The sequence below is a fragment of the Bos mutus genome, chromosome 3 (genome assembly GCF_027580195.1).
Source record: "Bos mutus isolate GX-2022 chromosome 3, NWIPB_WYAK_1.1, whole genome shotgun sequence".
NCBI classification, from domain to species: Eukaryota; Metazoa; Chordata; class Mammalia; order Artiodactyla; family Bovidae; genus Bos; species Bos mutus.
Window position 1 is genome coordinate 90,641,593 of NC_091619.1, and position 12,580 is coordinate 90,654,172.

Sequence of the window (12,580 nt, forward strand, 5' to 3'; positions counted from 1 at the left end):
GTGTGTGTGTGTGTGTGTGTGTGTGTGTGCGCATGCGCGTGTGCGTGTGCGTGTGCTCAGTCGTGTCTGACTCTTTGCGACCCCACGCACTGTAACCCGCCAGGGTCCTCTGCTCCACCCTGCCATACTGAGCACCTATTGTGTTCCAGATTCTGTGCGGGTCTCTGTCCTTGAGCTACTTCCAGCACAGCGGGGAGAAAAGGGCCAGCCAGGCAAGCTCAGGAGTCCTGGGTCCCCCTGGGGCCGTCAGGTTCTCCTGCAGACCCCGCAGCGGATGCCTCAGGCACAGTTGGGAACAGATGTTAGGGCCAGAGGTTAAGCACTCACGGCTGATGATTGATGACGCTGATTTACAGCCTGAAGTGGTGCGTTCTGGGGAGAGATTGGACGGGCCAGCCTGCTCATTACGATAACGGTGGTTCCCTCCTTCCTGCCCACTGTCTGTCCGCATGTTCAACGTGCCTGGTTCACACACTCGGTCGCCCACCGTATATTTACCCTCAGGGGGCTGGACAGGGAGGCATCTGGACCGGGGCCGGGCAAAGGCAGGGGAAAGTGTGGACAGAAGAGTCCAGAACAGAGGGGTGAGGTTGGGGAGGGGCTGGTGAGAGCGGCCTCCAGTCTTCGCTGTCTGACTGTGTGAAGCTCCCCTGAGCTTGCCCCTCATCAGGAAGGACCAGCTCTCCTCACAGGAAACCGTCAGGAATTTCCCCGGCAGGCCTCCTTCAAGCCGCCCCAGGTAACGAGATGGGCAGTGAGGACGTGAGAAGCATGAGGTCAGCACGGCTGAGGGAAAGGGAGCAGGATTTATCAGGATTCTAGGCCTTCCCAACTGTCAGGCCCCCAGATTGGTTCAAGATGGCAGGCGAGGAGGTGCTACAGAGAGTGGTGAGTAGAGCGAGGCAGGAGCAGCGCTGAGTCAGGCCCCGTCTGCAGAAGCCCCCTCCCGCGCCTTCCTGCCCAAGCTGGGAGGGGTGTGCGGCTGAGGGAGGAGGCAGATGGATGGGTGGGTGGTGGTGTCCATGGGAGCCGAGATCCCCGAGACAGGGGCCAGGAGGGACTGGGGCTGAGAGGCAGGGGGCCCCCAAGAGCCCATTCAGAGCCTGGGTCTCACAGCCTGGCAGCGAAGCCTGCGCCAGAGGCCCCTCGCCTGACGGGCCAGCGCCTGAACGGGAGCCTAACTTTAAATGAACTTTGTCTTGGTGTCATTTGGGAGGACTGATTAGCTGCCCATTGCATGACTTTTGGCAAATTACTGAAGTTCTTAAGACGTCATCTTAAAATGAGATCATGTTATCGCCCCAGTTGACAGTTGTTGAGATGCTTGAACTTGATGGTGTGGGGAAAGACCTTGACGTATAGTATATTCTTAATGAATTGTTGTCAGTAATAATGCATTTATTGTAGGAGTAGAATTTCACCGAATATAACCCTTCCATTGAACGTCTATCGCTCTAACTCTAGGCCAGGGCTGCAGACTGCTTGGTCTACACACTGCGGTGCCATAGTCCCACCACTCCCTGTCATCATCCCCTGCCAGGCCACTCATTCTGCTCCCTGCTGTGCCACCTAAGGCACTGAGCTTGCAATCCCTGCCCTTGTCCTGCTCAATTCCTGGTAATAGTCCCCTGACTCGCAGGCCTGGGACCCCAACCACCTGAGAAAGGAAAAGTTCCTCCTTGACCCCCACCCCTGAAAAGAGTGTGGTCTGTTTTCCAGTGGTCCTCATGAGGTGCTGAGAGCATTGAGTGTGGATCCAGGATGACCAGAGTGACACTCAGAATATAACGGCTGAATACCTGATGCAGCCTCAGTGCAGCTCAGGGCCCGGTCCCCAGGTCCACAGAGTCCTCCCAGGGCATCAACTTGAATTGATTTCTGGGAAAATGATGTCAATTTCTATGAAAATCGGTAAATGTGGCAGATTAAAAAGGGGGTGCAAATTGGCCCCATTTTTTTCAGATAAAATAGGGAACATCAAAAAATTGCAACTCTTGGTGTGACCTCCTCAGGCTCCAGTCCCAGAGAAGGGGCTTGTTTTCCTCTCTAATTCAGGTTCCTTGTGAAGGTCTTTGGGAAGCGCTGGCCTTGGTCAGTACTCTCAAGCCCTCAGTGGGGTCCCTGGAGCAACATGTGACTGACATGTGTCAGTCATGACACACGTTGACCCCCCTGTCCTGGGCAACGTGTGTCCCCCATTTGATTCATTATCCGACCCGTCTTCTTAACAAGGGAAAGACCTTTGGTAGTAAAAGGTGCTCCCTCTTGCAGGCATCTTCCAGAGGTTTAGAATCTGAGACTCGAACATGGCTGACACCTGTGCTCAGTCGACACCCTTGTACAGTGTACATCCTACACAACTGTCTGTGGCATCCCTTTTCCCAGGTCTCCCAGGCCAACCAATCCAGCTAGCACAGCCATCCTGTCTCTGGAACCCCTCACGGCAGACATCCAGGCTCTCCTCGCACACCTCTGGGGAAGAGCAGTGCATTTTCTCCAAGGGCAACCTGTGACCCTACCACAAATCTGCCTGTTAGAAGGAACAGCCAGGTCCATCTGCTTCTCTCAGGCTTCCCTTCATCCCAGGGTCTCTGTCTACTGGGGCTACATGGAGCAAGCCCCTTCTTTCCCAGAACAGCTCCAGAGATTTGAGGCGGCTTACTCCATTCAAATCTGCCTCTGCCTCAGTAAACACACACACACACACACACACACACACACTCACAGGGTCCAACCACCCCACACCTCTGACAGCCCCATGTCAGTCCACCTCTGTGCTCAGCATGGACCTCAGCCCCGCATACAACCCTTCAGCTGCAGCATGAACAGAGCACAGTGGGGCCATTATCTCCCCCTGTCTGTGCTCCTAACCATCTAGGAATACAATGCTGGTTTCCCTTCTTGTCTTTCTGTCTCCATAAGCAGGCACAGTTCCTGGGGTGACCACAGCCATCTCTAGGGAGCGGCCAAAGTCCAGTGATAATTGTTTGCTTCCCTGCAGGCATGTATCCTGGCTCCATCACCCCCCATAATGGGCTGGCAGCAAGCATCCTGCCCTCTATGCATGATGTCCCTTCCAGGCACCACCCACTGGACGCCACCACCAGTTCCCACCACCATCTGTCCCCTCTGCCCACGGCTGAGAGCACCCGGGATGGGTATGTATAGCAAGCCAGTCCTCCTCTGGGACAGCAGATGGGCACCTGCATGGGTGGCAGGTGAGGGCAGGCGTCCCGCACACTAAATGGTTGTTACTGATAATGAAAGTAGCCAGCATTTATGCAGCACCTACTGTGTGTACCAGATACTCACTGGGCACGATTTCCTCCTTGCCTCATAGACATCCTAGCTGGTGGATGATATCACGGGGCTTCCTGGCACCTCACCTCGTGCCCCCTCGCCTCCCCAGTGGGGGTGGCCCCGGGAAGGTGCTGCATCCCCCCTACCCCTGACCCTGACCCAGACCCTGTGGGCTGGGCTGCTGCACCCAAGCCTTCTTGGGAGCCTCACCCTGACTTCTCTTTGGCTTATACTCTGTGTTTGGTGAGCAGATTATTTGCCCCTACTGCCCACTCCATAGATGCCCACCTAGGCCTTGTCCCCACTTCTGGCCCTGCAGCTGTGACCACTGGCCGGGGCTGTCCAGAAAGCTTTACTGCAGGACCCCTGCAGGAAGGGGGCCTTTTCCTCCATACAATGTGGTTCCCTTTGTGGTCACTTAATCGTCTAGAAATGAAGAATGTATTAATTGTTGGCTTCAGCAATACGTGAACTGTGAACTTCCAGATGTTCAAGCTGGTTTTAGAAAAGGCAGAGGAACCAGAGATCAAATTGCCAACACCTGCTGGATCATTGAAAAAGCAAGAGAGTTCCAGAAAAACATCTATTTCTGCTTTATTGACTATGCCAAAGCCTTTGACTGTGTGGATCACAATAAACTGTGGAAAATTCTGAAACAGATGGGAATACCAGACCACCTGATCTGCCTCTTGAGAAACCTATATGCAGGTCAGGAAGCAACAGTTAGAACTGGACATGGAACAACAGATTGGTTCCAAATAAGAAAAGGAGTACATCAAGGCTGTATATTGTCACCCTGCTTATTTAACTTATATGCAGAGTACATCATGAGAAACACTGGGCTGGAAGAAGCACAAGCTGGAATCAAGATTGCCGGGAGAAATATCAGTAACCTCAGATATGCAGATGACACCACCCTTATGGCAGAAAGTGAAGAGAAACTCAAAAGCCTCTTGATGAAAGTGAAAGAGGAGAGTGAAAAAGTTGGCTTAAAGCTCAACATTCAGAAAATGAAGATCATGGCATCTGGTCCCATCACCTCATGGCAAATGGATGGGGAAACAGTGGAAGCAGAGTCAGACTTTATTTTTGGGGGCCCCAAAATCATTGCAGATGGTGACTGCAGCCATGAAATTAAAAGACGCTTACTCCTTGGAAGGAAAGTTATGCCCAACCGAGACAGCATATTCAAAAAAGCAGAGACATTACCTTGCCGACAAAAGGTCCATCTAGTCAAAGCTATGGTTTTTCCAGTGGTCATGTATGGATGTGAGAGTTGGACTGTGAAGAAAGCTGAGCACCGAAGAATTGATGCTTTTGAACTGAGGTGTTGGAGAAGACTCTTGAGAGTCCCTTGGACTGCAAGGAGATCCAACCAGTCCATCCTAAAGGAGATCAGTCCTGGGTGTTCATTGGGAAGACTGATGCTGAAGCTGAAACTAATACTTTGGCCACCTCATGTGAAGAGTTGACTCATTGGAAAAGACTCTGATGCTGGGAGGGATTGGGGGCAGGAGGAGAAGGGGATGACAGAGGATGAGATGGCTGGATGGCATCACTGACTCAGTGGATGTGAGTCTGAGTGAACTCCAGGAGTTGGTGATGGACAGGGAGGCCTGGCGTGCTGTGGTTCATGGGGTCACAAAGTGTCGGACACGACTGAGCAACTGAACTGAACTGACTGAATCCTTGGGAAATCTTTTCCTTGCAAATGAGTAGAGGGAAGCCTCACAGCCCTTCCCCCTACCCTTCCTGCTACTTTTGCTCATCACCAGCAGGACTTGAGCAAACTTGTCCCCCGAAGCCTGATCCCATCACCTTCCTCCTTCCCTGTCCTTCCTTTTCAAGGTCAAAGCCTTGGCTTTGGCCTTGGCCTGCTTGTTCCTGGGACCGCTGGCCTGATTTCATCACCCAGTTTGTTGTCCAGGGCTTCTCCTGCTACTCACTCACCTGTTCTCTCAGTGTCCAGTTGCTGATGCCCTGGTATGGGGCCACTGATTCCCGCAGCCCTGGTGAAGCTCCCTGTGATAGACCTACAGGGATTTCCCACACTGGGCAAGTAACTCTCTGGGAAGAAAGAAGAGGCTGTGGAAAGCCGGAGAAGAACCCAGTGCAGTGGGGGAATATGTCAGGGAGGGCTTCCGGGAGGTGATGCTATGTGGGGCCTCCAAGGTTAAGTAGAAGTGGAGAGGTTGGGAGGAAGGGCAGGTGTGGTGAGAGCTCAGTGTGTTCTGGAAGCTGCACCTTCATGTGGGGTGACCTCAGGAGAGAGGTCACCAGGGCCAGACCACAAGGCCTGTGACAGGGCTTGTCTGCAAGGTGTTGAGCAGTGAGCAAGTCAGGTTTGGGAATGAGAAGACACAGCTTGCGGTGTGGGGCTGGACTGCAGTGTCCACAGCGAGTGGATGGCAGCCCAAGCCAGCGCCGGTGGGAGGGAGGAGGGACCCCCAGCAGGCGAGAGTCCCATGGAGTGAGCGGGACTTGAGGACAGTCTGGCTGGGTGGGGAGAGGAGAGCTTGTCAGAGCGGAACCCGTGGGCATGCAGGGAGTGCCCTAGGTGTTCATGGAGCAGGGAAGGCTGGCTGTGATGCCAAAGAGCCACAAAGAGGCAGCCTGATGGAGTACCAAGGGGAACCCAGAAAATCAAGTCTTCCTGGAGCCTTAGTCTGCTCTTCTGTAAAATGGGCATTAGAATACCCTTCTCTGTGGAAGTGGTGAGGGTCAGGTGCACATGCCTGATACTGTGTGTGTCAGCTGGTACAGGCTCCATGGACACCAACCTCCTGTCCCTCCCTCACCCACCCACCCACCGGCTCAGGCCACCTGCTCACCCAGCCCCCAGACATCTCCAACCAAAGACAAATAAACCACAGAAGCCTTTCCCCACTCGGGCCTGCTCACTCTGCTCCGCCTCATTCATCACCTGCCTGCTGCCTGCGTAAGTGCCCATCAGGAATTCCTGCAGCGAGAAGCAGAGTGATGACAAGACTGAGACGGGACCCCCAGCCCGCCTGGCCACCCGCGCCTGCGGGAGCGACAGGCAAGCCATCCCCACCAGCCAGGCGCCCAGGCTCCCCCGGGGCTGCCTGAGAGAAGGGCCCTCATGCCTGACACCAGGACCGGGCCCAGCTTGAATGGGTTTCTTTTTTCAGCCCCTGAGAAGAGGAGAGGAAGGGGGGAAAGCCTTCAGCCTCCTTTTCCTGCCAAAGTCAACAAGGAAGGCCACTCGTGGCTCCCTGGCGGTTTGCTGGGACGTTAAATAGCTTGACAGAATTATCTGATTCACTCAAAAATATGCTAAGAGGGCCTGACTTCATGACCAAATTTATTTACCCTGGCTCAGAGAAGACGCCCAATAGGGTGGGTTTTTTTTTTTTTTTCCCTCCCCAGCCATGTACGAAGTATGAAGCCCTCGTCTGCCAGGCCAGTGAGGTTTTTATTAATTTTTATAGGTTCCAATTGAAGCAAAAATATTTGATTTAGGGATCATTTGCATGACTCAGAAGAGGCGCTCCAGACGATCCTTTTTCCTTTAGAGTTCAGGTAGAGGGGTAGAACCTCAGCCTCCCTGTCCATTCGGAGAGAGTCGTGTTCTGTTTAATTTCACTGGCTGTGAAGGTGGCAAATGTGAATTTATGGCAGGTTTGAGACAGGAAAAACAAACTTTGAAAATGCATGTTTTTTCCCCTTCAGATCTGGTTCTCCTTAAGTCTGCAGTGCTGTTAATCTCTGGATTTTGTAGTTGAGTGATTCAGAAACCCATTTGTTAGTATTTATCAGCTGTTTGCTGTGTGCCAGGCCTGGTGCTGAGCAGGGAGTGACTGAGAAGACCGGGCCTGGCCCTCCCCGCGGGGTCTATCCCAACAGAGGGGATGGACAGGAAGTAGGGGCAAAGCTGGAGTGTGGGTGCCACCATGGGGTTGGCATAAGACGGGAGGGTACCACGCAGCAGGCTGGAGGGAGGAGGAGCCACCCTCCTGGCCACACCTGGGCTCAGCCTCAGCCCGGAGAACTGGTTTTGAGGACACGTGGCTTGTACACCGCCCTCCACAGTTTATAGAGCACAGTTGTAGACCCACTTGATGACCCTGTGAGAACAGGCTTAGAAATATTAATGATGGTGATGATGGCGGTTAACTCATGGAGCCTTGAAGAAGATCATTTCATTAACTTCAGGAGGCTGGCCTTACCTCCAGTGTCTCAGATCCTGGCCTGGGGACCAGGGTCCCGATGTGGAGGCCCTCCTCTGCTGTCTTCAGCGCACTCACAGGGGTGTGCGTCCCAGACATTGGAATGACGACAGTGCAGCGTCACCACAGGGGCAGTGACAGCAGGAGGCCCATGTTAGAGAGGGCAGATGGGGACCCTGCAGAGCTACAGATGTGAAGACCACCAACCTCTCCCCAGATCTCCTTTCTCCGTTTTGAGAAAGACACTGATCTGTCATGCTTCCTCGAGTCTTAGAGGGTGGGCAGGGACAGCATGGCTAGCCTGGAGAGGTTACATGGAGCTATGGCAGTGAGTATATGGGGTATTCTGACATGAACAGTCCAACATAGCCATTAATGCAAAGAAGAAAATAAAGACTCTGAACCTCCACACTCTCCGTTTTTCTGCAGTCATTGCACATAAGTAGTTCAGAGGCTGTGAGCCTTCAGCCCAGGGTCCCCCTGACCCCAGGGTCATTGTGGTTCGTGTGAGCAGACCTCAAGGGCTCAGGAAGGCGGCGCAAGGAAGGGACCTGGTGTCCAGTGATGTGCAGCCTGGTTAGACATCCTGCTGGGGCTCAGCTGGATTCAGGGCTAACAACTGTTAGCCACTGTGGTCTTATTTCAGAATGTGAGTGTCCTTTAGGCTCTGTACAAAGGGAGGTGGTGAGTCCCCCATCACAGGATGTATGCAAGTGGAGGAGAGATGGCGAGAGATGTAGACAGAAAATCCATAAAAGTACACCATGCAAGAGACTAAAGGCCAACTTGGACAACAGGCCTAACTGCTGGTTTTCCTTCCTTCATCTTGATGATAATGCTGATGATTCACAGAGAGGCTAAGAATGTTTCTGACATCATACTGATGCTGTGTCTACATTGCTTTATTTAATCTTACGCTCACCAGAACCCATGAGGTCAGTGCTGTGTGTCTGGGACTAACTCGGACAACCTCTATGAACCTTGGCTGTCTCTCTTCTCTCCAGGTTGGGACCTGGCCTCCTCTCGCCCATGGTCAGTCCACTGAAGGGGCTTGGGCCACCCCCACTGCCACCATCCTCCCAGAGCCATTCTCCGGGGGGCCAGCCCTTTCCCACGCTCCCCAGCAAGCCGCCCTACCCGCCCTTTCAGAGCCCGCCACCCCAGCCTCTGCCCAGCCCTCAAGGTAAGCTCTGGTCAGGATGGAGGGGGCCCTTTCCAGATAACCCAGTGACTCCTGCTCAGGCTGCATGAGAGGAAGGAGACACTGGCCCACAGGGTGGCAGTCAGGTACCTGGAATGATGGCTGGCACCGAGGGTCGTGGCTGGCACTGAGGGTCACACTGGGAGAAGGTGAGAGACAGGTGACCCGGTTTGCATCACAGGGGGGTCTCTTCCAGGAGCAAATTTGTCATGAGCGGTGAAGAAGAGTTTGTCCCATCCACCGGGCATCAAAGGGAGCATCGTGGGTAGCAGTGGCTGGGGGTGGGGCGGCTGGCTCTTTGGAGGAAGTGTGAGTGACGGGGTATCTTAGAAAGGCACGGAGGATCCAGAGTCCCTGCCCTCCGAGCACTGCTGGCAGGTGCAGCCACGTGACAGTGCTTTGCCCAGCTCGCTCCAGGGTAGGACCCCGGCACCTCCTCTGGCCTGGGGCTCTCTCCTCCCATTCACACCCACCAGGCCACAGGCCAGTGCGGGAGGCTGAGCCGCACGGGGGGACGGCCCCCTCCTCCCTCTCTGGGCGTTTTCCCTCTGAATGCAGCCCCTGCCGCCTCCCCCTGCAGGCTACCAGGGCAGCTTCCACTCCATCCAGAATTGCTTCCCCTATGGTGACTGCTACCGGTCGGCCGAGCAGGCAGCCAGTGGGGATGGACTGGCGGGGGAGGCCCATGGCTTCAACCCCCTGCGGCCCAATGGCTATCATGGCCTTAGTGCACCTTTACCTGCCCCAGGTAAGCCTCTCCTGCCTGCCTCCTTCCCACTCCTGTGCTGTGTGCTTTGCGCATGTTGGGATGGAGAACCCAGGGAGAGGGGAGGGCTGCACACAGCCCAGGTGGAATCGGGCCCAGAGCACAGGGCCTGGTCCGAGTAAGAGCATCAGAAGCAGGGTACGGAAATTCCCAGATCAGCCTCAGGGCTCAGATCCAGCTGGAAGCTACAAGGACTGGGCAGGATGGGGGGCACCAGCCAAAGGGGAGACTGGTACCCAGTCCCAAGGCCCTTTGGGCAGCTGTGGGCGTGCAGCAGGGGGTGGAGGGATGGGCACCAAGGCACAGCTGAGCACACACAAACCTGTGGGTCATCTGCATGTGAGCCTGTGTGTCCCTGCTCACACACACATGCTCCCAGGTGTGCACATGTCTTCCTTCTCCACGTGTTTGTGGGGCGAGTCTGTGTGGGCACGTGTATGCATGTGCGTGTAGGGCCAGCACGGGTGCTTCCTGGCAGTGTGAGCGCCCTGTGTGTGTAAGGAACTCCCTGACACGTGTGCTCCACATCGCGTTTGTGCTGACGTTCACACCCGCTCTGTGCACACATGTCCTCCTCCTGTGATCCCTCCTTTGTGTGTGTGCACACATGTGAGTGCATGGTTGTGTATTAGCAAGTTTGGGCCATTTCGTATGAAGGTGCTTGTGTGCAGGTGTGTGGCTGTGTGTTTAAGAACAGTATACTGTTCTGTGACATGGACACATGTCACACACGTACACCAGAGGCAGGTGTGAGCCTCACCAAGGGTGTACTGGGGGTGGGCGGGAGCGGGGGAACACGGACGGGTGTGTTCTGTTTGCTCGCATGTGGATTGGTGCGAGTTCTCCAGCCTGGACCCTGTCCCCCACATCCACAGGCTACGAGGCCCTGGCCGAGGCCCCGTGTCCCACCACGCTGCCACCACAGTCATCTGAGGACGTCGTGTCCAGCGGCCCCGAGGACTGCGGCTTCTTTCCTAATGGGGCTTTTGACCACTGCCTGAGTCACATCCCTTCCATCTACACAGACACCTGAATGCTGCCCATACCTGCCCGCCCTCCACTGCCGATGCTACCCTCCCACCTGCTGGCTGTTCCCGCCTTCGGGGCAGCCAGCCGGAGCAGCCAGGCCACTGCTCCCCAGAACGCGGCCGGGTCTGGCCACGAGTGAGCCTCTAAGCCCCAGCCAGGCGCTCAGAGGTGCCCGTCAGGATCCGTGACCTGTGACATCCCTTGACTGTGTCTTTGCTCTTGTCTCCCCAATGGTTTTGAAATCACAGACCTCGTGTATATAAATTGTACAGAACTTGTTTTCCATTCCCCTGCCAGTTTTATATTTTTGGTTTTACAAGAAAAACATTAAAAACTGGAAATGAGACTTGGGGGCTGCTTTGTGATTCAGCCTAGAGGCTGAGACCAGGAGAGCGGTGGAGGAGGGCGTAACAGGGCAGGGTGCGGAGCCCAGCTCGGTCCCTGGCTTCTGTCGGTGGGAACCCCGTCACATGGTCCCGCCACGTGCTGTGGGCCTTACGGACACCAGCACTGGTCCCAGGACGTCAATGAAAGGCAAAAGCTCTTGCCCGCTGGCAGGCAAGCAGACCAAGGCTGGGAATGAAATTGGAATTCCAGTATGACCCAGACCTTTGCTCTCTGCACTGACTCCTCGGTTGGTGGAAAAACACACTTCACTTCTGAGGCTGGCTTTAGGTAAACAGGCAAGGCCTTCCAGGGACAGAGCCCGGACAGCCCCGGCAGGCAAGGGGCAGAGAGGCAGGGCCCCTGAAGACGGAAGTGCGGAGAACCTCCTTTGTACACAGAGCCCCGTGCTTCCTGAGTAGCTCGGGAGGATGGGGAGAGGAGGCCAACTCTGAGCGCACCAAGGCTCCCTTCCTACAAGGCTGCCGCCCTCCGCTGCCTGCCTCCCTCCCTCCCCACAGCCCGGGCCTGTGCTGGTGTCTGAACAGTGTCCTGTGTCTCACCACGTCACCCTGAAGGTCACCTGGTTTAAAAAAAAAAAATCCTCAAGGAAAATTTTTGCCTTGTCACTGCTGAAGTGAAGTGAAGCAAAGGAGGTCATGCTTACTGAGCACCCACTGTGTGCAGGGCTCTCCTCCACCCCACACCACCCGTGCTCTGGGAAACAGCCCCATGGAGGGTCTTTCTATCCCAGTTTAGGTGAGAGGAGCAGCTGGGATCTAAACCCAGGTCAAAAGGACGCCATGCTTTCGTACTGCATGGTTAGTTTAGGCTAAGCAGGATGCAAAGATCCAGTCAACCTCTTCTTTATTAAGAAGAGCGGTAACTAGGATTCAGAGGGGCCACCCAACCAAGTGGGGCAGAACCCGTGATGCGTGGCCGATCCCGCCCCATAATCCATGGGGGCTTGTGACAGCTGCTCTGCACTGGCCTGCGTGTGCTTCCTGGGTCAGCTCATTCACACCAGATGGACGCTCTGCCTGCACTTGTCCAGGGCCGACCCATCTCTGGGGCTCCCTTGCCGCTGGCCCCTGGCTGTCCGCACCCCATGAGGAGCCTAGCATGGCAGGGAGGGGGAGGGTGTGCCCCTGAGACCCATGTCTTCCTGTGAAGGTCAAGGGCCTTCTCACACGGCCCACGTTCTCCCCTTCAGTCAAGGGCTGGTGCTGGAATCACTCCCACTCTCAGGAAAGTCAGGACACTGCACTGTCCTGACTTTGTTGCCTGACAGCCAGCTCACAGCCTTGTGTACCATCCCTGCGTGGAACCCTCCTCAGGTGCCCCAGACTGCAAGGGCCACGTGTTTACTGCCACAGCCAGACTGACAGTTCCTCCCGTTTTACAGATGCAGAGACTGAGGGACGGTGAAGGTAAGTCCCTTGTCCTCACAGTACAGCCAGCAGAAGTTAAGCTGGGATCCAAACCCAGGCCTCAGGCCCCAGAGCACATGCTCTCACCCCTCTGACCCCTCAAAGACTCAGGGTGACCTGGCCCCCTCCTCCTCTCCTGGCCCCAGTCTCCCGGAGGGCAGGCCAGTCCAAGCCCCTCACAGGGAGCTATGGGCCCGATGTCACTCATCACATTGGCATGTGTGATGGGGACCCAGGGCTCCTGACTCCCACCCAGGCTCCCCTCGCCCCCCTCGTCCCA

General features: G+C 55.4%; 1 protein-coding gene across 1 annotated transcript in view; it reads left to right on the forward strand.

Annotated features, from left to right (window-relative positions):
• GLIS1 (GLIS family zinc finger 1) overlaps window positions 1–10,789 on the forward strand; it is a 259,783-nt gene extending 248,994 nt beyond the window's left edge. Inside the window, exons 8-11 of the mRNA XM_070364757.1 lie at window positions 3,002–3,158; window positions 8,495–8,673; window positions 9,272–9,439; window positions 10,333–10,789. Coding sequence (XP_070220858.1) covers window positions 3,002–3,158; window positions 8,495–8,673; window positions 9,272–9,439; window positions 10,333–10,490 — 662 coding nt within the window. The 3' untranslated portion in view covers window positions 10,491–10,789. The remainder of the gene's footprint in view (window positions 1–3,001; window positions 3,159–8,494; window positions 8,674–9,271; window positions 9,440–10,332) is intronic.
• The last annotated feature ends 1,791 nt before the right edge of the window (window positions 10,790–12,580 follow it).